This window comes from Poecilia formosa, unplaced genomic scaffold (genome assembly GCF_000485575.1).
Source record: "Poecilia formosa unplaced genomic scaffold, Poecilia_formosa-5.1.2 Scaffold64, whole genome shotgun sequence".
Classification (NCBI taxonomy): domain Eukaryota; kingdom Metazoa; phylum Chordata; class Actinopteri; order Cyprinodontiformes; family Poeciliidae; genus Poecilia; species Poecilia formosa.
Genome location: NW_006800003.1, coordinates 726,592 through 751,636, shown reverse-complemented (window position 1 = coordinate 751,636; position 25,045 = coordinate 726,592). Strand labels below are relative to the sequence as shown.

General features: G+C 41.6%; 3 protein-coding genes across 3 annotated transcripts; 1 reads left to right on the top strand and 2 right to left on the bottom strand.

Moving 5' to 3' along the window:
- Positions 1–381: 381 nt before the first annotated feature.
- gpr12 (G protein-coupled receptor 12) lies at positions 382–9,255 on the bottom strand. Its single transcript, XM_007554526.2, has 2 exons — positions 7,945–9,255; positions 382–5,198 (listed from the first exon to the last, which is right to left on the bottom strand). The coding sequence occupies exon 2, from the start codon at positions 5,196–5,198 to the stop codon at positions 4,161–4,163; it is 1,038 nt and encodes a 345-aa protein (XP_007554588.1). The 5' UTR covers positions 7,945–9,255; the 3' UTR covers positions 382–4,160.
- Positions 9,256–9,715: 460 nt separating this feature from the next.
- On the bottom strand, positions 9,716–19,394 carry usp12a (ubiquitin specific peptidase 12a). The gene is made up of 9 exons (XM_007554525.2): positions 19,130–19,394; positions 18,119–18,199; positions 14,724–14,937; positions 14,383–14,618; positions 14,178–14,254; positions 12,761–12,844; positions 12,103–12,300; positions 10,658–10,736; positions 9,716–10,577 (listed from the first exon to the last, which is right to left on the bottom strand). The coding sequence occupies exons 1-9, from the start codon at positions 19,175–19,177 to the stop codon at positions 10,476–10,478; spliced, it is 1,119 nt and encodes a 372-aa protein (XP_007554587.1). The 5' UTR covers positions 19,178–19,394; the 3' UTR covers positions 9,716–10,475.
- A 514-nt stretch (positions 19,395–19,908) lies between these two features.
- rpl21 (ribosomal protein L21) lies at positions 19,909–22,699 on the top strand. The gene is made up of 6 exons (XM_007554524.2): positions 19,909–20,014; positions 20,617–20,695; positions 21,266–21,327; positions 21,800–21,912; positions 22,270–22,420; positions 22,573–22,699. The coding sequence occupies exons 2-6, from the start codon at positions 20,629–20,631 to the stop codon at positions 22,660–22,662; spliced, it is 483 nt and encodes a 160-aa protein (XP_007554586.1). The 5' UTR covers positions 19,909–20,014; positions 20,617–20,628; the 3' UTR covers positions 22,663–22,699.
- Positions 22,700–25,045: the final 2,346 nt, after the last annotated feature.

The following is a 25,045-nucleotide window of genomic DNA, read 5'->3' as shown; positions in this document are numbered from 1 at the left end:
AGCATCATGCTATGGGGATGCTTTTCCACAACCGAAGCTGGTTGGCTAATCAGAGTTGATATAAAGGGCGATAACCTGGTAGCTACATTGGAAGAGTTTAGGTCAATGGTGTCCAAACTGCAGACCGTGGACCATTTGTGGCCCTCAGAATTATTTTGTGCGGCCCTGGACTACAACATGGCTTCCAGCATAAGCGGTTGATGTAGAAAAGGATCTTTTTTTCCTTTTTTTTTAATGAAGCAAGGCCTTTCAAACACAATGCAGATAAATGTAAAATCTTTTCAAAAATAAAGATATTTGCAACATAAAATATCAATTCTCTATTAAATATGTTTTTGGCTTTAATAATAAGAATTTCATAGGAAACTGACTTTTTTTTTATTATTAAAATTTAGCTTAATATGTTTACATTGTAAAATACTCTACTTTTTAGGCCATGAAGATTTCTAACTGCAGCAGAAAGTGGCTCTGAACGCAGGTGGACATTTCTTAGACGGTTAATTGCGGAAACATAAAAACGAGAAAACATTTTGAACTCTGTGGTTGTAGTGAAACAAAAAAGTGGAACCGAAAAAGCGGTGTGAACACTTCTGCCCGACACTGAGGGTCTACCGGTTCGAGCCTCTCTCTGCACACATTCCCTCACACGGGCTACTTTTTCCATGATTCGAAACGTTGATTTTCATTTTCCAAGCTGACCTCCCCGTCCTAATAAAAAAATATTTCTCTCCTGCTTCGAAGCAAACCTGAAGACTTTGAAGCTCCTGCAATGTCGTCAAAAGGCTCAATGAATCAAACGTAAAAACCAAACAAATAATAATAAAAAAACAACAAACTCATCTTTGTTTTTGGAAGTAGCCGTTTTTAGCTCGTAGGATCATTCAGAGGTCACTTAACAGACACCTGCCTCAGACAGAGTTGATTTGAGCTGGAGTGTGACGACAGAAACCCCAGCAGGATTGGGGTCGCAGTTCATTCAGAGTCACTTTTCCCTTTGGCTTTAAGTGCTGGGGGCGCCAAAACTTCCTGGTCCCCACTTCCCGCCAAGAAACACGGAACGAGGCCACTTTCCTCCGAACCGACAGGAAGACTGACAGTGTAAATCCTCTAAGGTCAGGGGTGTCGACGACAAATGAGACACATCGTAGCGCGCGCGCGCACACACACACACACACACACACACACACACACCCAGAGTGCCATGCGACTCAGAGCAGATGCACGATCACATAAAAGAATAAAATAAAATAAAAAAATCCCTTTTTTGTTATTTAAGCCGACAACGCCTAGTGAAACCTTATGCGCTCGGGAAAGGAAGAGGCAAACGGCGAGAAGAAGAACTTCACAACTCTGCCTCTCCCGCCTGACGTGACAAATGATCAGAACCCCGTTCCGGGGTTTGTGGATAAAACGAGGCAGTGTTGTCACCTGGATGAACGAGTAGCTCGGTCTCGCCTCAACCCCCGTTGGGAGTGATTAACCCCGACTCTTTCTCTGTCATGTCTTTCACTTTTCCGGAAACGTTATGGTGCTTCACGGAGCGCGGATGTTATTGCTGTCTGAGTATTGCTTCGCGTCTAATAAAAAAATAACTACCGTTCAGGCTAGTTATTGCTGACAAGATCTGGAGTAACAGTAGAACCAACAGATGATTGGAAACAGTAACTCAGAGCAGCACGGAAGTGATGGGACTCACAAAGGTTCTCTGACCTCTGGAAGCTTTTCTAATTCTACCACGTTACAAGCACAAAGTGTGGCGTATTTCACTGGGATTTTATTAGATAAATTAACGCAAAAATAAATGTAAGGTGGAAAAAAGTGCTACATGTTTTTCGTTTTTAATTCCAACAAGTAAAACTGCGATTCCTATTTGTGCACAGGCCTAAATAAAATTCAGTTTGATCAGCTGCTTTTTGCATTCACATGGCTGTGGTGGCAAAACACCTCATCGACACCATGAAGCATGGTGGTGGCAGCATTATGCCATGGGGGTGTTTTTTAATTTATTTATTTATTTTATTCCTCAGCTAGGAAAAGAAAGCAGATCAGATGAGACAAGAATTCAACTTTTTGGTCTACGTGCAGAGCGCTACGTTAGCGCCGCACGTTACCCTGAACACACCGCGAAAGCACTAAAAACAAGCTGGTGGCAGCATCATGCTGAGAGGACGCTTCATCAGGCACGGAGAATCTGGTCAGAGCTGGATGGGAACGTGGATGGAGCCAAACGAGCCCTGGAAGTAAAACCTCTGGCAGGTTGCAGAAACTCGAGACTCCAGCAGAGGTTCACCTTCCAGCAGCAACAACCCCAAACATTCCCCTGAACACCCACAGCTGGAGGTTTTCTGAAAAGCACTTGCAACACACAAGATTTTTATGCAGATTTTCTTCCTGTTCTCTATTACGCTCTGTTTTTTTTTTTTTTCTTTTTTCCATAAAATACCAATGAAACACATTTAAGTCTAGTTGTAACGTGATACAACGTGAAAAAAGTTTAAAAGTGTGACAACTTTCGCAAGGTATCGTAATGCTAAAAGCAAAAAGCAACTTTTAAAAAAAAACAAATAACAGCTCCCATGACCTTGGTGCGACAGTTTTAGCTCTTATAATGCAGCACATGTGAGGTACACGGTGGTACTTTGTACATACACAAAATTATTTGGGTCACGATGAAGTCAGGCGGCCACGGCACATAGCCTGCAGTGGCTACGCGCGGCCCACCTCATGTCACTGGACTGTGCTGGTTGCATGCTAATTACAGCTAATCCCGTTAGTTTAAAGATGCTGTCCAGTGTTGTTTTTGTTCTCACAAACAGATGCACCCCGACAAGAAGAACACAGCTGGGTAGCAAAACATGGATTCACAAAATACAAAGTTGTTTCTTTTTTCTTTTCTTTTTTTTTTTTAAAAAGGGCGCTGACGGGGAAAAAAATACATCTTTATATTTGGGTTGGTGACATCACAAGAGGCACAAGAACCGAGCTAAACGGAATTAGCAAGGATTACGATGGACGACTTTGAACACTGATTCTGATCTGAATTCGAGCAAGAAGTTCAACCCTATGTTGATTGAAGAATTTGATCGAAATGATGAACGTAGAGGGGGGAAATGAAACAGTAATACAAACGGGTTTTGTCAGAAGAACTCTGGACAGACTCCTTACACCTTTTGTGATGTCACAAGAGGCATGTTGGTGCGGAAGCTTCCTTTTTACAGGATTTCATTTTAGGTGGAAACGGATACAACCCGGAATAAAATGTTTTATAGATTAGAAAATATATCTAAAGTGAGTTTGATTGATTTTAAAGAAAAATCTGGTGTGGTTTTGCTTTAAATCTAATGGTTCCGGTAGCTTTCTGATCCAATCACAAGAAATGTAGCTATTCTGGAAAACTTTGGTGAATTGGATCTCCAATTAGATCCTGAGATGCCTTTAGATTTAAAAAAAAAAAGTTAAATATAAGCTTTCTTTTTGATTTGGTATATATAAACTAATAAAAATACAAAGGGCAGGTACTTCTAGGGCGGGTCTGTTTGGAGCCTTTCTTGTTGTTGCGCATTCATGCGCAATTGACAGCCAGAAGAGAGGGGAGAGAAAGCAGGGAGGAGGAGGAGGGGCAAGAAATGGGCGAGGTGAGGAGAAAAAGAGGCTAGATTTCTTCCCTGGCGTCTGTGGAGCGGATCAGAGAGCATCGGGTCTATTTTTAGCTCTCTGGGTCTGCTCAGCTTTCGACGCACGTCCAGAGTGCAGCAGCGGCGGCGGCGGCGGCGGCAACAACCGGGATGCTGCTGCTGCTGCTGCTGCTGCCCCAGACGGGCTTCAAGTGTTGCTCAGCCGCTGTTCATCAGCTGGGAGATCATGTCTGTGCATCATGAAAACAAGTAAAGCTACAGAGCTGTCAGAGGGCGTGCGTTGTTTACGCGCACCGGAACATGGGGATGCGCTTTCCTGTAGAAATTAACAATACACACAGAGTGGGCAGGATGCAGCCCACCTTCTTGGCCTGGCGCTGGGAAGACAGGGAGACACGGCGGGCTGCTGCGTCTCCAACCAGAGCTGCACCCGCAATCCCTACGCCGCTGCCCTCCTCGTAACGCCGGACGGCTCCAGCGGAGGAGCAGAGCTGACCCTTCTCGACCCGCCCAGGGTCTCCGAGGTCACACGTCGCTTGGTGTCCGAGCACGGTGCGCCACGCTGGTCGGCACGCAGCCACAGCACACCAGCCACAGCGCCTTCTGGATCTCCTGGTTCCTGAAGGCGTAGATGACCGGGTTAATGATCGAGTTGTAAGTGGCAGGCACCAGCGTGGCGTAGGTATACAGCGGAGGGTAGGTGTAGTCGGCTATGAGGGAGTAGACGGTGAACGGCATCCAGCAGGCGGCGAAGGTGCCCAGGATGATGGCCAGGGTGGACACGCCCTTCCGGGTGGTGACGTAGTGGGGCGTGGCGGCCAGGAAATGGTGCTGCAGGGCGATCTGGTGGGCGTGGCGCATCACGATCTTGCAGATCTGGACGTAGAGCTGCAGCATGAGGCCAAAGAGCAGCAGGAAGGAGATGGACAGGACCGCGATGTTGTTCTTGGTCAGAGGTCGAACCACGCTGCAGGTGACCTCCTCGGCAAGGCAGTTGACCCCGGTGACCGGCAGCAGGCCGAGACACAGGGAGAGACCCCACAGCAGCACCAGCATGGTGTAGGTGAAGGCCGCCGTCCGCTCCGAGTTGTAGGTGAGGGCATAGTACAGCGAAAGGTAGCGGTCGACGGTGATGGCCAGCAGGCTGAAGACGGAGGCCGAGAAGGAAGCCACCACCAGGCCCACCGTCAGCAGCTGGGCCGAGTCCGAGCGGAGCAGGTAGGCACAGGTGAAGTGAAGGACCAGGCCCAGGCCGGCCAGCAGGTCAGCCAGAGCCAGGCTGCCGATCAGGAGGAACATAGGGGCTCTGAGCGTCGGGTTCTGCCAGATCACCAGCACCACCAAGGCGTTCTCACAGGCAATCAGGGTCCCCGATGAGCACAGCACGATGTCCCAGGGGTTAACCAGCAGTGGCAGCTGGCTGGGCCGGAGTGGGGAGTCCTCCGCTGGGAACGACCCCAAGCTGGTGCTGTTGTCCATCGGGGCCCCGCTGGCCCACGCTGTGGGATCGGGGCTCAGCCAGCTGGGGGAGACCGGTGGCTCCTCGCTCATTGTGCCCCCCATCTGAAATTAGAGCACACACACTAAAATTACCACGTGCAGAAAGTTCAGGGGGTAAAAACACAAGCTCCGCCAGTCTGTAGCGAGTGAATCTCATGACGAGGCGAAGTGAGCTGGATTGACTTTCCTCTTCGTCTTTGAACACTTTGTTCAGTCGTGAAGAAGAGGTGATGTTCAAAAATAAGCAGGCGTAAGAATGTGAGAATATTATGCAAAGTCGAGGCAAGGCAAGTTTATTTACATAACCATAGACGAGGTAATCCGGAGCGCTTGACTCAACATTGACGGAAAGACAGAAAGACAAAGCGTCAGAATAAAAGCCTTGCATGAAGTTAAGATGTGCATTTTAAAGAGATAAACTAATGTTTTAAATGTTTCATCAGTCAGATTGTTTTGATAAAAGCTAAAATAAAAAGTTATGCTTTCAGTCCTGACTTAAAGGAACCAATCTCAGGTTTCCAGGGAGTTTGTTCCAGAGCCGAGGAACGAAACGACATGCTGTTTCGCCTTGTTTAGTTCTGGTCCCAGGAACAATGACTAAAACAAATCCATGAAGACCTGGGGGTCTTTACTGTCCATACTTGATGTGCAACTCAGAAATTTTAAAATCTGTATAGTGCAGTTATTTGATCCATTTTCCTGGTGTTGGTCCGGACTAGAGCTGCAGCTCCAGACAGACCAGAAAAGATGTCACTGCTGTAATACAACCTACTCAAATTGACAGTTTTTCCCGTGTCCTCTTTTAACACAGATTAAAAGTGTTAATCTGTCAACACTTTTAAGATAAAGCTAAGCAGATTTAGTAACAGAACCTGGGAAGAACATGGACCACAGCATCAATAAACATCACTGGCTGCTGTTTCTATCAGCTAAAACAGAAAACTGGGAAAACAACTCAAGACCAACAGATTGGTAAACACTGCTTGGTCTGACGAGTCTTGGTTTCCCCCCTGCAACTTTTATCAGGGCCAGCATTTTTAATATGAACAATGTGAAGGATCATGGAGTCGTCACATGGATCCCCACAGTGTGTGTGACGACTGATGATGTCACAAAGCTTAAATAGTCCCCAAACTAATGTCTTGAATTTGAAAATGGGTTCACTGCCCTGATGATCTCTGGAAACATCAGATCTCAGTCCGGTGGAACAACTTTGAGACTGAGATCACGTGTGAGAAAGGCATGGAGAAAATTTCATTTAACACCTTCATCCCGCTACCCCTAAAAGAAAACTGAAAACATGCAGCTCACTGATCCACCAGTTCCATCTTTGTTCAATGCAGATCCATTTACAGACTGTTTGCACGGTTATTAGGTAAGTCTTATTTCTGAGGACAGTTTTTATAACCACTCTGTTAATACAAAATGCTAATTAACCTCAAACATGAATGTTTAAAGAACTTGAAAGTAAGGTATTGGCTTTTTTTAAAGAGAATTATTGTCAGAATTATGTTGCAACTAAAGGAAAAACACGCATTTTCCCATCTGACTTTTTAAAAAAATTTCATCTGTTTAAGTGAGAATTATAAACGAGCTTCACGAAAACTCTCAGATAAACATTTTTGACGTAAAAAAAACATTGTCCTTTTGAAAGATCCCGACTTATTCCTAGACCACTGTTTGAAGAAAGTGTTGTTGTTTTTTTAACACTTTCTTGGGAGTTGATTTCGAGCCCATCTCCAACCTGAAAAGGTCCAACCAGTTTCAAAAATAGTTTTGATAAGTCGACAAAACTATAACTCCTTGTTTGTTTGCTTTCACCAAGGTTTTCAATTTCTTCAGTGTATAAAAATCCAACTTAGGTTCTACTAATTAAAGTTATTTTTTAGATATTAAACTACAGTTGCTCAAACCAGCATCCTTAGATAGCTGTGGTGAACAATCTTATTTTTTTCTAGAGGCGTTACAGTAGAATCAACAAATCCCAGTCTGGAATCCCAAACTAGTTCAGGATGCAACTTTTTTTTTTTTACTCAATCGCTCCATCAAAAGATGACGCCCTGAGCGTTTACCCACATCGTCACCAAAACAGCCACTGTAAAGATACATGAATACATCTCTTGAATTGTTTTGCTTTCTGATTAATATTTAATTAAGGCTGGGCTTGATCACTTTATCCAGCTTTGATTTAAGGCTGTTTTTATCACATTCACTCATTGCCCGGCACAGTCTCGGTTTTCAGAAAGTGGTACTGAGTGTTCTCCGGGCTTTGGAGACTAAAGCTCGCAGCAGTGTTACTGCTCAGAATTCACTTCGTTGGTTCTTTTTTTTTTTTTTAAAAAAAGACCAAACACTACACTCTGCAATTATTATATGAGGTACAGCCGCGCTATCAGTGGAGAGGTGGAACAGATTGACTAAAAGTTATCACAACAGAGGTCTATTACGGTCAAGGGCTGTGTTTATAAACGAATCGACAAAAGAAGCCAGCGGATAACCAAAATCGATGCTTTGCACTAACTTACAGGTTGCAGAAGTCAATACCGACAGCGCTGCCCTGCCAGTGGCCACAGCTCAATCCACCAGCTGCTAGAGAACATACCGCACCCGTCATGGAAAAGCCACCACATCCCTGCGCACCTTGCTTTGGAAAAGTGGCATTGCACCTTCACTAGCTCAGTCCGCATAATGAAGGTAAAGAAGAGAAGAAGAACAAGAAAAAAACATGCATTTCTCCATTCATGCAAAGGATGCTCAGTAATCACCAAGCTTCCATCCATTCATCCATCCATCCGTCCATCCAGCCTACCTTGACTCTGCGAGGTGCGACTTCCCGTCTAGATGGAAGATCGACCGTTTTGTATTCCCATGTTAGGGATGCAGATGATGCGGCGCCGGCGGACAGAGACGCAGCTCACAGCGAGGAGAGGAAGAGGAGGAGAGAGGATCATGGAAGAAAGACCGGGGAGGGAAGAGCGCGGCGGCGGCTCGGCCACTGACGGGGCCGTGGACTGCGGTGGTGCGGGGACGGAGCGGCGAGTGGAGCAGCAGCGGCGGAGGAAGAGGAGGAGGAGAGAACGAGGAGGAGAGGAGGGAGGGGGGCAGACAGGAGGTGAGTGAGAAGAGAGGAAGGTGGAGATGAGGATGATGATGATGCTGAAGGAGGAGTCCCAGTAGGGTCACACTGGTTTGAACTCCGGTAATTTGCCTCGCGCTTCATCAAGGTATTACCGAGTAAACAACAGGGTTTTTTTTTCTCCTCCCCCTTAAATGTTGAGCATATAATTTAGTAGGAGTTATTGTGGAAGATGTTTAACTTGTTTTTGGCCAGACCCAAGTTTCAGACGGGAGGTTGCTGGATGCAGAGTCGCTTTTCCTCCCGCGACGCCCTGCTATTCTGGTCCTGTCTGAGCTATTAACAGCGACCTCCGATGTGTGTCACCAGCCTCCTCTTCCTCCCTGTCCTCCATCTTCTGCTGCGAAGTCACCTCAGAAGACAGGTGGGCTGCACAAAAATGCATTAACATGATCATGCAGATGCATATCGTTAGATAACTTTGAATAATATTCATAAGGCGAAAAGTATGTAGAGTGATATTCTCATAAAACTTGATTGCATAGGAGGAATAAAAATGACTTTTTTTTTAAACAGAAGTGTCGGCCTACTGAAAGAATGTTTTGTGTGCACTTAAAACGGGGCCCAGGCTGCTTTTGCATGATTTACTGCATGAATGCGGTGTGACATGGAGAGCGATCAGATTCAAACATTCACATTTTCCTCTTGACAACAACCTGCAGCTTTACTTTGGGATTTATGTCGGGGGAGATTAAAGAACTGAAATGAATAAAAACTTGTCTAATGAAATGCACTAAAAGATGCTTGGCTGTGCAAACTTTAGGTAAAAGACGAGAGACAACCATCAGCAGATCACGTGACGCCGACACTAAAATAGACTTAACACAATTTGATTTCCAAATGATATCCAGAATTTAATTTCATCACAAAACAGGATTTTGGACCAGTGTGCAACAGTTCAGCATTTTAAGAAGATCATGTCTTAAAGTTAAATACTGAACTTATTTTAGCAGAATACAAACACGGCTTTGATTTGATAAAAAAGTATTTAGGAACACAAATGTTTTCTTGAATTCTCAATTTATAGGTCTTTCTAGTTTAGAGGGCCACATAAAGAGTTATGGTGGTCCGAAGACCTTACGTTTGGTACAGTTTATTATGGAAAAGCATTCCATATTATTGTACAGTCATAGATACATTTATTTATAGAATAATCTTGATTGATCTCGTATAATACATTTTCGGAGGGGTGCAGAGTTATTGGTCATAATCAAAATAACAATAAAAAAAATTAAGCATATGCAACAACATCCAAATCTATTGAGATGCATCGGTGTGTGATCTTTCGGCTGCGCTGTTTACTGGCTCTGAATGGATTAAAAATAACTCCGGATGGAATTTAACAAAAAGCAGGAGTACCGAAGCACACCACTAGATGGCGACGTCGAGTCCCCCTATGAGTCATCAGTGGGACCTGTGGGACGCAGAAAGTAGAGCAAACGGTCCCTCAATCTTATTGGCTTTATTTCTTTTTCTTTAAAACAGAAAATGATCGCTTCACAACAGGCCTTTTCAAGCAACCCCCCACCCTCACATTAAGCTTGCCAACACCTACAAAACAGTATCAAAAGTGCACCATAGTGTTAATACATCTTCTCCGAGTCTAACATTTTCCAATGATAATATCTTAATGAAATATTTATACAAATACCATTCTGTACACTAGAAATACACAGCCCAGTGCTCCCTGTAAGCGGGGCACCCACCTCCTGTCCGTCCTCCGTCACGTCCATGACCAAGAAAAACAAAACAAAAAAAACTTCTGTCACAGTTTAGGTTAACATTGTGGGAGGTGAAGACTCCAGGCCGATATTACATCATATGAATTAAATACCCACTCACCCCACACCCAAGGCAAAAACTAGAACAGCACTCATACAGCCAGTCAAAATCTGTACAACCCTCAGTCCCTTCTTCTGCAAACAATCATGACAGTTTCATTTGTTGTCGTCTCTCTCCGTCCTCGCAGCAGCAGCGGTGGCGGTGGATGAAGGGGAGCAGTAAGGGCATAGGAGGAGGAGGGGGGGCCAGCTGGTAAGTAGAGGGGACTGCCACGGCTGAGCTGCGGCGCTGAGAAGCCTCAGGTAGAAGCAGGTATGACGCCGTGCGAGTTTACAATCTGCTGCTTCCCCCCCTCCCCAACAAAGTTAGAAGAGAGCGTCTCTCTGGGATGATGTGGCAAAGCGCTGCGGTCCACATCTGGTTTAGTCTCTGGACTGGTAAAAGAGGATGTAGCCCGACTCGGAGTTCTTGGAGATCTCGGAGGTGAGACCGTAGAACTCTTCGATGGCCTGGGCGTCGATTTTCTACAAGAGCAGAAGCGAGACGGACGGCTCAGTTACAGGACAGACAGACATGGTTCCTAAACGCAACACAACCTGCTTACCTCTACAATGTCGTCATCAAACAGCAACCAGAAGTCATGACTTTTTACAATGGCGATGTAGTGACCCCTGTTTGGACCACTGAAAAAACAACAACAAAAAAGTTTATCCTTTAGAGCTACGATTTACAGATTCAGCTTTAAATTTCTGAGGTTTTCAGGTAGTTTTAAAACATTCTGGACATTTGAGAGGAGAATGTATTTCCCTAAAGTGTTTCAAAATGTGTAATGCAAGGTCATATACAATAATTACATCACAACGATTACATTACATGCTGCATCCATTCTGTATACTTCAAAAACAACAAAAAAAACATTTTAGAGGGGAAATGTAAGACAAAAAACTCCAACAGTCTTAATTCTCCAATATTTTGTTGAACCATCCTTCGATTCAGTTTCAGCAGAAATCTATTCATCCCAATTTCGCAACATTTCTCTTTCCAGATTTAATCCGTGTTAGAAGTCTCCAGGCCTGAAAAGGCAAATCTGCAGGTCTTCTGTTGGATTTAATTTTGATCTAAATGGAAAATGAAATCCCTCTTCAACTTTCTGGCAGATAAATGAAGGTTTGAGGTCAAAACTCAGATTTACATAATTCCATCAACCATGACGCCGCCACCACCTTGCTTCACTTTTGGTGCCTCATTTGTGGCCAAAAGGGTAAATACATACTACAAGACATTCTCCAGCACAATTAATGGAGGTTTTAACACCTTCTGTTTTACAACCAGTGAAGAGTTGCAGATAAAATAAGAAATTGTTGCCACATGTAGAGAATAAATCCAGAAGTTGCCAGAAATCCCTGTCGCTCCTTCAGTGTCAACTTTTATTTATAGCAACTGAATGTGGAAAATGTGTATTGTTTCCACTGTTAGACCATTACTGCTGCCTTTGAGGCAGACAGCTGGAGCAATGGGTGGGAATCACAAGCTCAGCTCCATGACGGAGGTTTTTCCTGTGAGGACTGCCGTCTCTTCCTCCTCCACTGCTGACCCAACGTGTCGGCTAAAGCTCTATTCTTGGGCCTTTTGTTTTTTTCCCTGCACCTTTTTATCACTGGGAACTATGCTTTGTAAATAATGGATTCCACTCCATTTAAATGCAGATGAATGTTGAACCTACTTCCCCCCTCGAGCAGCCTGATGCTCACTCTATTGGGCCACTTCTTGACTGATATGGATGGCTCTTAAATCACTAAGGGGTTTAGACTGGAGCTAGCTCGAATTAGAGATGACATTTTACACATGTAGGGCTCTTATCCCACTCTAAAGTTCAACCATTTTTCCCTCCGTTATTGTTTGTTTCGTGCAGAGCTCAAGTCTGTTCCAGCACGCACTTACTGAAAAACAAGCAGGGAACACCTTAAATAAACAGACACACAAACTCCCACTCTCAGAGTCAAAAGGAGAAGAGATGTTTTAACACCGGTTGCTCGTTCACATGCTCACCTCCCACAATGCACTACCACAGCAACCAGGTCGTATAGCCTCTCGGGATTGGTGGCGTCTCCAGAGGTGTTGAAGAGACGGAGCTCCAGAGGGAAGACAACGCGATAGGACAGCTTGGTGTATCGCTGGAGCTGCTCCATGTACTTAAAGCGCTTCAGGTGCAGAGCCAGAATCATTGGTAGCTTCTTCACACGCATCCTGAAGGGCCGGAGACGAATTCAATTAACCGAGACGATGGACAATTTACAGTGACTTTCACCAGAAACATCAATGTGTTTAACTGGGATTTCAACATGAAGCTCTGAATAATTTTGAGGTGGAAGGAAAAGGCTCCAAGATTTTTCTTTGACATAAAAAAAAAAAAAAAATCTTTAGAGGCTTTTCCTTTAGAGCTCCACCAGATTTACACATCCAAAGGTTGAAAATCTGGCTTACTCTTTGCAAAACAGCTCAAATTCAGTCACACTGGATGGAGAGCATACTTCCTAGATGTGGTATTTTCCTCCAATTATCTCACGCCACTTTGTGTTGATCTCTCGCATAAAATCCCAGTAAAAGTCATTAAAGTTTGTGGATTCAGTGGAACAAAATGTGAAAAACTTGAGGGGCATAAATATTTTTGCAGGACATTGGACCCAAAAGAATCTGCTCCACTGACCTCTTGTGCGCCTCCTGCTTGCTTCTACATTCCTCACAGTAGTATTTGTACTCACTGCACAGAGTCTCCGTGTTACTGAACCCTCTGAGAGGAAACAAAAGAAAAAACAGTTAATCCAGGGTCCACGCTTACAAAAATAATCCCACATCTTCCTGGTGCCATTTCTGTGTTCCCAAACAAAGCATTTTAGCTGCTATTATGTTAAGTAGATCTTAAATCTATTTTTTTTTGTGTTTTTTTACCACTTTAGCCTTTTTGATAATACAAAAGTCCAAAAAAGGTTTTTTTAGGAAGCTTATATTAACATGTCTGCTGTGAAAAATATGAAAAAATAGCAAAGGAGCAGCTTAACCAGCATGCAGGAAACTACTGACTTGGCCAACTTGGACTCTGGCTGGGTCAAGGTTGTGGGGGAAAAACAGCTGTTTCGTTTCTTTCAACTGATAAAATCAGAAATAAACCTATTTATTTATAAATACTAAATAAAACACTTGAGGAGGAACATCTATATATTTAATGGACAAGCGATACAAAAGCTATTTGTTGTTGAAAATGCGTTTTTGGACAAACCCAAGCTGCGTTGCTAAAGTCTGTAGCCTCCAAACAAGTTCCTGTCAATTTACCATCATTTCCTTTGCTAAACACGTTTACCGTTGTGAGGTAGCAGCAGAAAAGATTTACGCTCCGTCACTGAATGTTGGTGTAAGGGTACACTGAGAAGACAGTTTGATTTTGAGAGCTCTTTTATATTTAATGCACAAATTTGACAAGATTCCACATTCTTAATTCTGGGACTTGACCTGCATTTTTCGTTGGTCCGGACTTTGAAAACGGCTGCTTAAGTTTCTGCCTCTAGACAGAAAAAGCACGCCTCACTGTGGTCTTATCTTGCTTACAGCAATGCAGTCAGCTGATTCGTTAAAGTAAATTATTGATTTTTTTTTTCTTGTTGCGTTGGAGGGAACTGCCAGCTTGACTCCGCTACGCTGCATGCAAGACGTACAAACACAGAAGTGAGCAGAACCAGCGGCCACGCACCCCTGCAGCATAAACGAAAGGAAGAGTGAGGCCTACGGCTGTCGGACTGAAACCTTCCTGTCACACTGATGGGGAAAAAAGATTCCTGCAGTATTATCATTTATTATGCATTAGATTTAATTTTTTAAACGGTAAAAATTATAAGAAATTGGGGTTGGTTCAGCATACATGCTGTTTTACCACAGGTTCCTGTTCTGCAGGAAATGACAAACACAGACTTCTAAAAATGACATCACATTAATAAACTCTGTTGACACACAACCATGCAGCGATGCTCAATAAATTAATCATTTCAAAATGGAAGAAGCTTTAATTACAATTCTTCAAAATTCACAAGTCCGTTTCAGGACGGTTCAGTTAATCAGCGGCGTAGTTTTACCTGAGGCAGTGTGTGATGGAGGTATTCTGTTCCACGTCCACAGAAAGGTCCAGAAAGTCTTCATCTTTGCTGCTTATCTGGAGAGGGAAAAAACATGTTAAAATGGCAGATTTTTTTTTTTTTTTTTTTAAATAGGACTCCAACTTTTCAGACCCCCCCAGAAAAAGAACGTTTACATCAGTGAAAATGTACGACGTGATCTCACCGTTTCACACGTGAGACAACGCGTCTCGTTGGTCAGAGTGCCTTGGAAGATCTCGTGGACCCAGGTGGGAGCAGGCGTGGCGTTGCTGTTGTTGTTCTGGGAGTCCAATGTGCCGTTGGCTAGGCGACCGTTAGACTTCTCCTGCTTCCTCTCCTCCTGCAGCAGATCTGCGATGGTGTTGAGCAGGTAGTTCAGGAACTCGTGGGCATCCTGCTGCATGTAGTTGTCAAACAGCTCTGAGGAGAGGAGAGGAGAGGAGAGGAGAGGAGAGGAGGACTGTAAGATGCACTGGATCTTCATCTGAAACAGGTTGTTTTATTTGCGTTTCCTTCCCCGCTCACCATTCTCCTTGCGTAGCCGTGTGATGAACTTCTTGGGTGGTATGACCCCCACTTTTCTCTTTTGGTTGGCGATGCTGTGGAACAGGTCGGCCAGGCAGGTGAGCAGGTTCTCCTTCCGCCGAGGCTGACTGCGGTACGCCAGGATCTTCTCCCGAAACGGCCGGCAGAAGTAAAGAGCCTGCAGCACCGAGTTGCAGTAGCAGGTGTTCCCAAACTAAAAAAAAAAAAAAAAAATGATCACAAAACAGAAATGAGTAATTAAAAAAAATCCTATAGCCACAGCTGAGCTGCAATTACAGCCAGATAGCATATCCACCTCTTCACTTTGATTGCTGTCCCTTTTAAAAAAAATGTAGTTTAGATTGAGTGTGTGCCAGCAGCCTCTGCTCCATCAGAGCGCTCCAGAGCCAGGTGGTAGATGTACGGTAAGCACACAACAATCATTGTGATTTTTAAAAGGCAGGCTAGATTTCTACATCAAAGCTTCGCCCCCTCTTACAACATAAAAGAGCAAATTCAAGAGCAAATGACGTAAATCACAGGCTTCTTTTTTTTTTTAACAGTGCGTGTCCTTTGTTTGAATCATCTATCGCTACCTGTTCTGTTATATTTATAACAAAGTAAATCCACCCTGCTCATGCATCGTTCGTCTTTAACTCCTAGAATCCCAAAAGAAATCAATTTGCTTCAGGTCATTTTAAGCAAAGAGCGTCACAAAAAGGACATTTTTTCCCAAACTGATCCCAACATCCCAACATACTTGAGTGTAAAAAGCTTGAAGAAGCACAAACGTGTTCCTTTTTTTTTAATTCTTGCAAAACTGGTTTCCTGCACTCAGCACAAAAAAAAATAAATAAATAACCAGCAGAGAAACCTGGTGCAGCAGCTGTGCATGCAATCTGATCTGGACATTTTTCAGTGGAGAATATAGCGACAAGGTAAACCACTAATACAAAAAAGATTTAAAGATTTATTATATTTCTTGAAACATTTTGTTTTCTTATAGTTTACAACAGATTAATAATGTTTATCTTAATACTAACTAGTAGCTCCGTAAGTGTGCACTGCAAGCTGTTATCTTCCAGCTGAACACTGGACCATGAAGCTACTTCACTGCTCTGCAGCAAGTTTGCATCTAAACTGCAGCATGAATTTACCTACAGCAGTCTAATGTAAAAATATAAATCGCATTAAAGCATCACATCCACTTTATTTTGCAAATCAACGTCAGAGAACGAGGATTGATGATTGCATCCTAATGATACTTTGGCCTAATTTGCGTTAAAAGCTCCAGCAGGTGGTGAAACGATCCTTCTCGTGCGTTTCCCTGACTGCACCGAGGAACTGAGCAGCTACGCCTCTCTTGCTCTTGTTTTTCATTTTATCAATGGCAAAATGTCAAACAGTTTTACAGCTTACTAGGACAATAATAAGCTACAGTTATCAATGAAACAACACCAGAACCAAAGAACGAAAACAGAGCTCTTGTTCAAGTTGGGATTTTCCCCTTCTGGAAGTTTGGAAAAGCCAAGTTCAAATATGCAATTAAATTCAGATTAAATCCAGCCACCAGCAAAGCCACAGGAATCCCGACTTTACAAAAAACAAACATATAAGCAATAATATTAGCAGGACTGTAAGCTTTTAGCAGAGCGAGTTTTCAAGGAAGCATCAGAGCACACTGAAGCTGGCTAACAATTTTCCAGCGTCGAACATTTTTTTCGGCATCTGGACAAAACTAACATAAATTCAAATCTTTAACAAATTCCTCACTAGACTATTTTAGATAAATACAGATTCTCTATAACCCAATTTGTCAGTAATACCTCCACAACACAAAAAAGTATTTTTTAATCTGAAATCAGTTCAGAAATCTTGTAACCCAGAGTTCCAGAATTTTGAGAAAAATAAAGATCAGATTGAGATTTTATCTCATCTAACGCAATTTCCATTGAGTCAATGTAAGACTGAGACTCTACAACTCACTCTCAGTTTTTATTTTCCATACTTATCTAGACATGGGGAATGTCAAAATAAGAGTCTCTACTTGTCAAAACCCATAGAACAGGAGAGAGTAATGAAGTCGACAATTTCTCTTTTGTCTCAAATGTCCCAGGTTTCTTGGCTCTCTAGTAGTAATACTTACATAAGAAGGTTTCTAAGAAATTACCAGTAGATATTTATGGTGTGAGAAAACACACAATTCCACTGTGTCACGATGTGTTCCAGCATCTGAGTCACATAAATGCATAAAACACCGTCATGAATCCATCTTTCTCATGTTAGGGTTCTGCATTTTTATTGTTTTTGTCTTAAACAAACAGACTAGGTATGAGCTGCTCTGAGATTCTCACAGAAAACCTCTAGTAGAAATGCCACAATTTCACAGTATCAACATGAAAACATACAAAAAAAATAGACTTCATGAGTTTTTATTTAAAAGGCAAAAGCAACATTTATTTCTACTGTTGTTAAAATAATATACGGTAGGAAAATGTTCTAACATTTATTTATAGTTCATTTGATTTTGATACAGACTTAAATAGAAACAGATTAAAGAGTTGTTCAGCTCTTGTGTAAAGAGCTGAACAACTCTTTACACTCTTTTGGTTCTCAAAACCTTAGTTTTGAGAACCAAACTAAAGTCATGGTTTCCCAAAAAGTCATAGATTATCTCCATATTTTCCCCCCCAGCAAATATAATTTTACAAATATTAAGGCTATTTGCCTGGACGACAGCTTTTCCTTCAGAGTGCAGCTTAGCAGCACACTGAAAGAGATAGTCAACCAATAATTGATTTTATTATAAAAGCAGGGCTTTTCTGAGTTCACTGAGGAAGAAAACTTGCTTTCAGTGTTTATGACTGACTTTTTTTTTTTCTGAAATTGGTAGAAACGTGTTCCACATTTCGTGTTTTACTCAACAATCGCTGAATCTCCAGCATACCAATAAAAATATTTTGTTTTATTATTTGTCAATATACATCAAAGTTCTCTGATATTAACTAATTAAGCAATTCAGAAATGTTTTTAAAGTAAACCATGATTAGTTCCTTTCAAATGTGTATTCATAAGTAAACATTTTGAATAAATAAGTATTTAAAATTGTTCCAGTGAAGAGGCTGTATTTTATCCACAGTGGTAAAAACATTTTTGGCATTTCTCTAGAGAATGTAGCTTAGCAACAGCAACAAAAAAATGAATCTGTATACAATCTCCTTTTCCTTGTCTTTTTAAAATGGCATTTCCTCTTGTGACAACTTCTAAACTAAAAGCACGTGCTGCGGCGAGGAGAGTCGACTCCAGGGACATTGCATATATGTTTTAATGGGAGGAAATTAAGTCAGCTTTAAATAAAGACACATGATCCAACAACCACTTTGTTATTCACTTACATTGACCAGGCCAAAGTAGTGCTCATTAACCGGAAACTGCTCAGATCCAATCTCTTTCTCCAGAGCAGAGGCATTGGCGCCCTGTAAAAAGTGCAACACACACACATGTAAATTTCACTAACTCTTAATCAGTTTAAAGTTGATCTACGACTTAAAAAATAAAACACACATTACACTGACAATGGATTTGAATCGATCCTTTCAAAACAACTTTTGTTCAAATAAAATAAAGATAAAAAACGCAAATACTTGGCATTCCTCTTTTGTCACTAGAGCAAATTATGCATAATTTTCACCTGATAGTAAAGGTAGACATGTCTGCATCCCCACTATTCCCGGAGGGATTTAAATGCAAACCGTCTGGGTGATTTTTTAGTGAGTTTCCATACCAAGGAGATTATAAAGGTTTGAATGATCTGATAGGAGCACAAAGTCAAGCCGCAGAAGGAAGAAAAGAAATAAAACTAGAGACGGAAAACACCACTACGCCGCAAACGTCGTCATTGCCCACCTTATTAATATATGTTATATAGTTAAAGGCCAGTGCAATATCTTAGTTTCCGTGTTCATTGTTTCCCCTAAAAATAATATAGGTTAAGTGTTTGTCTCCCTTAAGTCATCCATTACCCAGCTGCTCCAGTTGTTGACAAGCAGAAACACTGATTTTAGCTACAGATTAGCTGGTTAGCTTTGAATCCCAACGTCAGCAGGTGCACTGTCACCGTCTGCACATTAAGTTTCGACAGACATGACCTAATTAAGACACAAAGCTTAAGCAAAGAAACCACAAACACTCGAAAATGTCCGTGTTTAGCCTTTAACGAAAAAAAAAAGAGTGCGGAGGAGAAGGCGGTGGGTGGCTACATACCGAATACTGCTTGCCTAGCACAACCAACATAAACTGCTTTCATTTCTATTTCCAGGGCTTAAATAGATGATAATGGTACAGTGGGGGTTTCTGAATCAGCAAATAATCTAAATAATGCCAGCATGTGGCCGCTGTGCACTCACCATGGTACAAAAAGAGGCAAATTTTGAGACTGTCATTAGGATTTCCATTCGGCTAGCGCCATCTTCCAATATACAGCCGCGCGCTGACAGGACTGGGCTGGATGTCCTCGTGAGGAGACGCTGCTGAGCTCGCGACTGCTGCGGACAAACAGCCTGAAGAAGACAAGAGCATTCACTGCTAGCTGCTTCCGTCTTCGTTTAATTATTACAACCATAGGCTTCTCGTTGCTTTTCAATGTTGGCACACATTCGGACAGTAGTACTAAACATCAACGCAAACCTTTTTGACTTTTATATGCATACATAAATAAATAAAAAAAGGTAAACAATAGTTTTTCACAAGCGAGAGAAAGGTTAGAACCAAAATAAGTGAGAAATATCTTCTTCCTGAAAAGGTTTATTGTGTTATTATTTTTTTTATTGTGGTAATGTAACTTGCAGATTCCCCGTTGCGTTATTAGTCTTCATTAACTTTCGGATATTGTTCGGATATTTCCGTGATTATTTATTTATTTGTTTATTTATTTACTCCAACAAAGCCAATTTACTAACTTCACTGTACGAACAAATGTATCAAATATTTTCTACTGTGGTGCAGTGTTGCAATCAACCTTTGAGATTGGTTGTAGAATAATTTCAAAGGCTTGCTAAAAAATTGCTCCACCCAATTTCATGTGAAATACATACCTATACTTACTGTATATTTTAATTTCATTTAAAAGAAAAACACACATACGAAACACTTATTTTATTAAAATAATCTAATTTCTTTGTTTTAGTTCAGGCAATCGAACTTTCTACCTGAATCCTACTACTTCACAAGGCGGAGTTTGGGGGCCTTTAATCTCTCTTTCCGCCGTACCCGCCATCTTGTAGAGACCGGGGGTAAGATGTTCTCCGTTTAAATCGTTATTTTCCTCTTTATTATTACCTGATTTATACATAGTTATGTCCGTGGGCTCGCCGGAGATGTGTATTTACGCGCTACTGAAGTGTTATTGGGTAGAAAATAATCGCCGAGTGTAGTTTTGTTCGCTAATTGTGATCATGAGGAGCAGCGTGGCTTTCCATGCGGCCCTGTCTACTTCAGAAACACTGGATAGAAGGCTCACTGTCCTTTGAAATACATTAAATATGTAGTAAAAACAGTTAACGGGGTTGTAGCACTTCTGTTGTCATAAGACACAATTAGAGGTATGGACTACGGTGATGAATTGATTATCTCTGTAAACTCCACATTGTTTTATTTTTCTGCAACGCAGCATACGCAGCTTTGGTTAAAATGGCAATTTGTTAAAAGAAAATAATTTCGAAATTATGATCTTAGAATGTAGCAATAAATTAAATACAGTAATGAGTTTTTCGTTGGTGGGAAGACACAACTATATTGCTATTTAGGTGAAAGCTACATAAATAAACATTGACTTTTGGTGACATGTTGTAGACAGTACATTTCGTGGGTTATTAAAGGCTTTATTTTTCCTCAGTTATCAGGCATCATGACGAACACCAGAGGCAAGAGGAGGGGGACCAGGTACATGTTTAGCAGGCCCTTCCGCAAACATGGTGAGTAGCTGGTTAATATATGTTATATTGTTAAAGAGCCAGTGCAATATCTTAGTTTCTGTGTTCATTACTGGCCTGTCAAACTCCAGTCCTAAAGGGCCACCGTCCTGCAATGTTAGCTAGTCAATACAGGTGTGTGATTCACACCTGAATCAACTCCTAAACATCTACTGACTCTCTAATAACTCATGTGTTGAAGCAGGACACTGAGGCCTGATTCATGTTTGTATCTTCAAAAAGAAGCTTAAAGAATAAAATATTTTTACCTTGGAAAACGTTTAAAAACCATGCAGAGAGTTTGTGTGAGGACAAGTGTTATATTTGTTTTGATTTCTTTCAATAATCTAATTGTATGTTTATACATTTGTCTAACCTAAGCTACATGTTTAGCCTCTATGTATTCTTGAAACAAGGTAATGAAATACTGCCAAGCTGAAATTTTATTGTTTCAGTAAAAACCAAAAACTGTTTAGCATTTTAATTGTTCAGCATTAAAAAAAAGTAATAATCATTATTCTAAATGTTATTTCCATTATTTTAATGCTGATCTTTTTTTCCCCTACTCCGCAGGCCCAGTCCCTCTGTCCACATACATGCGCATCTACAAGAAAGGAGACATCGTAGACATCAAGGTGGGATATTACATGTTTTTTTTTCTTCTGTGTTATATATATTTAAAACCTTAACATCTAGAAAAATTTTCAGTGTAGTCATATAGAGAATTTTAGTACTTATACATTTTCAAAAAAAAGCACAAAAGGGTTTGAGAACTAAAACGTGCGCAATGCTCCAGGCTCTTTTACAACATATTTAAGCAGCTCCATAAAGCAGTGAAATGGCCTGATCTGCAACCCAATTTTGCCACGATGCTGCTTTAATTAAAGCAACATACATCCACAAAAAGTGACAGTGTAGGTATTTTCAAGGTGTAATCAAACGCTGAGGATGGACGAAGCAAACATCTACAGTTTGTTGGTGTTAAAAGTGTGGAATTTTAAAAAGGATGACAAGATATAATTGGTTTATATGAGGTGATGTTTGAGCACTAGCTAATGGACTCAATGTGGTGATAGTGGATTGATCGTCATGTGAACGTTTTTCCAGGGTACCGGTACCATTCAGAAAGGTATGCCTCATAAGTGCTACCACGGAAAAACAGGACGCGTCTACAATGTGACTCAACATGCTGTCGGCATTATTGTCAACAAGCAGGTCAAGTAAGTAGAAAATGGTTGTTCTGTTTTACTTTGGACTGTGTAGAAGGGGAACTCTAGTTCTTTGCTCTGAGGGATGAAAGTTTGCCTGAACCTCTGGTGTGTTTGTTTTTAACTTTCTAAAAACCCCCATCTTCACTTTGCCACCTGGAGCCTGTATGTCCTCAGTGGTCATTCATGTGGGGGAGAATAGCTCGTCCTCAGGCATCCCGGTCCAAAGCTGGTGTTTGGGCTTCGGGTTGTTTTGAGGAGACATCACAGGTCCGCAGCTTTGCAGGGCATTGCAGACGAGTCGAAGTTGAAGCCACTCAACTGAGGCAATGCTTTTATACCTGTGTTTGTGTGCACTTTTCTTTTGAGGGGCAAAATTCTGGCCAAGAGGATTAACGTGCGCATAGAGCACGTAAAGCATTCGAAGAGCAGGGACAGCTTCCTGCAGCGCGTCAAAGAGAACGAGCGCAAGAAGCTGGAGGCCAAGCAGAAAGGCACCTGGGTGGAACTGAAACGCCAGGTATGATCTGATCCTGAGAGGTTTTAGCGGAGAACAATATATGTAACAGAAATGTATTCAAAGCACCAAACGACTGCATTTAATTTCCTCCAGAGAGATTTCGCACTTTGTATGTTAAGTAATATTGACTTTATTTTTGTTCTCTTCCTCAGCCCGCTCCTCCTCGTGAGGCTCACTTTGTCAGCACCAAGAAGAACGAGCCCCAGCTGCTGGAGCCAATCCCCTACGAGTTCATGGCATAAAGTGCTCAAATTAATAAAGATATTTGTACACATCCCATTTGACATGCTGTCGTCCTTGTGCACGCCTTTTTAAATATGAAACAGCTGTGACGGGCCCTCACTCGGTGATGATTCTCCTCCTTTGATTTCCAAAAAAATGAAATCAAACGCACCTTATTTCACCGGCGAACTGAGAGTGACGGGCCTATGTCACAAGCATTTCATATTGTTTGCACCAACCACACAACTAGGAGAGAAACACAGACGGGGCGAATGCCTTTAGAGGTCCAGCTATTGCTCTCCAGACTGCAGTTTTCTCATTAGTCAGAGCTGGACTGCAGTGGCCGGCTTCAGTCCTAGGGCTGTTAGATGTTTGCTTGAATTAGATGAATTGTGTATTTCGAATTCCCTGCTGCACTTTTTGAAATACTGGGAAGGTATTTAGCTGTGGAGCACCTCAAAGGACACTGGTCCTTGAGGTCTGGAGTCGGACATCCCTGGTAGAGATGAAAGTTAAAACGAAAGTTATTTGGAGGGGAGACGTGTAGAAGTTATAACTTTTTCCGTAAACGTCTCAACTTTGAGGTTTACTCGTGAAATATTTTGAGATGAAGTAACTTCTGAACTGGCTCAGAAATGCACTTTAGTTGTATATTTACTCCAAATAATCCTCTCCTAAACTCTCACAAAATGAAAACCATAAATCCTGAAAAGCAATTTTTCAGTTTTACGTTTTGCATAATTCACTGAGGTTAATTTTTGCTGTAATTAGAAAAGCAAATGAAATCTTCAAATATTGCCGGTTTTTTAAATATTAAGAGCAAAAATAAATATCTCTATAAAGATTGCTTCTGTGCGAGCAAGAGTTGCATAGTACAGCAAAAATAGTTTTAGAATCACTTAAATTGTCATAAAGCTGTTCAACTAAATGTCACTGAGCAAATGTAAGTCATGCGCTTTCTCGGGACCTAACCTGAGAATATATGTAGCTTGTAATAATTGCAGCTGTTCGGGAAACTGCAGGTTCAGATGATTTAATATTAACTCTCCAACCGGACAGTTTACATCCGGTTGGATGCTAAATTCTTCACTTAGCTTTTCTTGTTTGTCCAGCAGGCGGCAGTGTGCACCATCTTGTTTTGAGCCAAGAGTTCCACCTGCAGCTTTAGTATTATTGATATGAACGATTATTGCTCTCTGTCTTGACCATTCAGATAGTGTTGGCTGTAGAATAATATAATATAATCCATGTTTGAGTTTAATGCTCGAGTTAAACTTTCATATTTAATCACATTAAACTTGAAGTGTGTTTTCCTGTTTAATGCAAAAATATTTGTGTTATTTCTTTTTTGTGTGTCTTGCTCTGTTTAATAAGCGGAAATGGTATAATAAAGAGCCAAGTCTCTGTTGGTGTGGGCCACTTGATGTGTGCTGTTTAATCAGTGGAGGCTGAATGGCTGGTTGGTTATGTGACAAATAGGTTATCTCACCCCATCTTAGTACTTTACCCAATATTGACACAAATTAGGAACAGTTTGCTGAGATAAGGCAGCTTAGGAAGGAGGAGAGGAGCAAAGGATTCTTTTGGCAAACACTAACATCCTTTTCCTTACACTCTGCAATTATTTGGGTGTTTTTTTTTATTTTTTTAAAGTAAAAAGTAGAGAGGTTACAGTTGCTAAAGTATTGACACCCCTTAAACATTTTCAAATTTTATGTGACAGGTTTATTTTCAAAGTGCAAAGAAAATGATTGAGTGAAGTGTGTTTGTGAGCATGCATTTTATTTTCTAGTCTTACTACAGATGTAGTCTTGACAAATCAGTTTAGGTCTGTGCTTTGGCGAGGCCTTACCAAATAAGTTTTGAGGTAAAGCAGGTAAGCTGGCTGTATTTTTAGTGTCCACCTCCGATTCAAGTCTTTTGTCATCAGCTCCCCTGTCCCTGATGATGAAAAGCATTCCCCACATCCCAATGCTGCCACCACCATATCTTTCCATGCAAATGGCCAGTTAAGGTGGATCACCTTCCACAATATATCATTTTCAGATTAAATTGTAGAGGAAGACCTTAGCATCTTGACAACATCTGAAAATGACTGTTAGTGTTAGATTTAATTTAAGGGGATCAGTGGAAAAGAGGCTAAATACAAATGCATGCCACATTTTTCAGAGTGCATCCTTGTCCTTCTACTCTCCAATTATTTGCAACTTTCTGTTTGTCTTTCACATAAAATACCAGAAGAAGAAAAAAACACTGACATCTGTGGTTGTCACATAAACTGTGAAATACTTCAAGGGTTACAAACACCTTACAAGGCATATTTGCAAGTGGATGATGAATCTTCTAACGTGTGACGAATTAAGGTGCTTCTATAATTGAACGTGCAGAGGTTTTCCGTCCTGC

Excerpts from the sequence above, each read along its gene's own strand:
- gpr12 (XM_007554526.2), bottom strand. The coding sequence starts at position 5,198 with ATGGGGGGCACAATGAGCGAGGAGCCACCGGTCTCCCCCAGCTGGCTG.
- usp12a (XM_007554525.2), bottom strand. The coding sequence starts at position 19,177 with ATGGAAATCCTAATGACAGTCTCAAAATTTGCCTCTTTTTGTACCATG. Across the intron at positions 14,255-14,382 it reads GTTGTCTCACGTGTGAAACG|ATAAGCAGCAAAGATGAAGA; the intron begins GTGAGATCACGT and ends TTCCCTCTCCAG. Across the intron at positions 10,737-12,102 it reads GTGGTAGTGCATTGTGGGAG|TGGTCCAAACAGGGGTCACT; the intron begins GTGAGCATGTGA and ends TTGTTTTTTCAG.
- rpl21 (XM_007554524.2), top strand. The coding sequence starts at position 20,629 with ATGACGAACACCAGAGGCAAGAGGAGGGGGACCAGGTACATGTTTAGC. Across the intron at positions 21,328-21,799 it reads GAGACATCGTAGACATCAAG|GGTACCGGTACCATTCAGAA; the intron begins GTGGGATATTAC and ends ACGTTTTTCCAG. Across the intron at positions 21,913-22,269 it reads ATTGTCAACAAGCAGGTCAA|GGGCAAAATTCTGGCCAAGA; the intron begins GTAAGTAGAAAA and ends TTTTCTTTTGAG.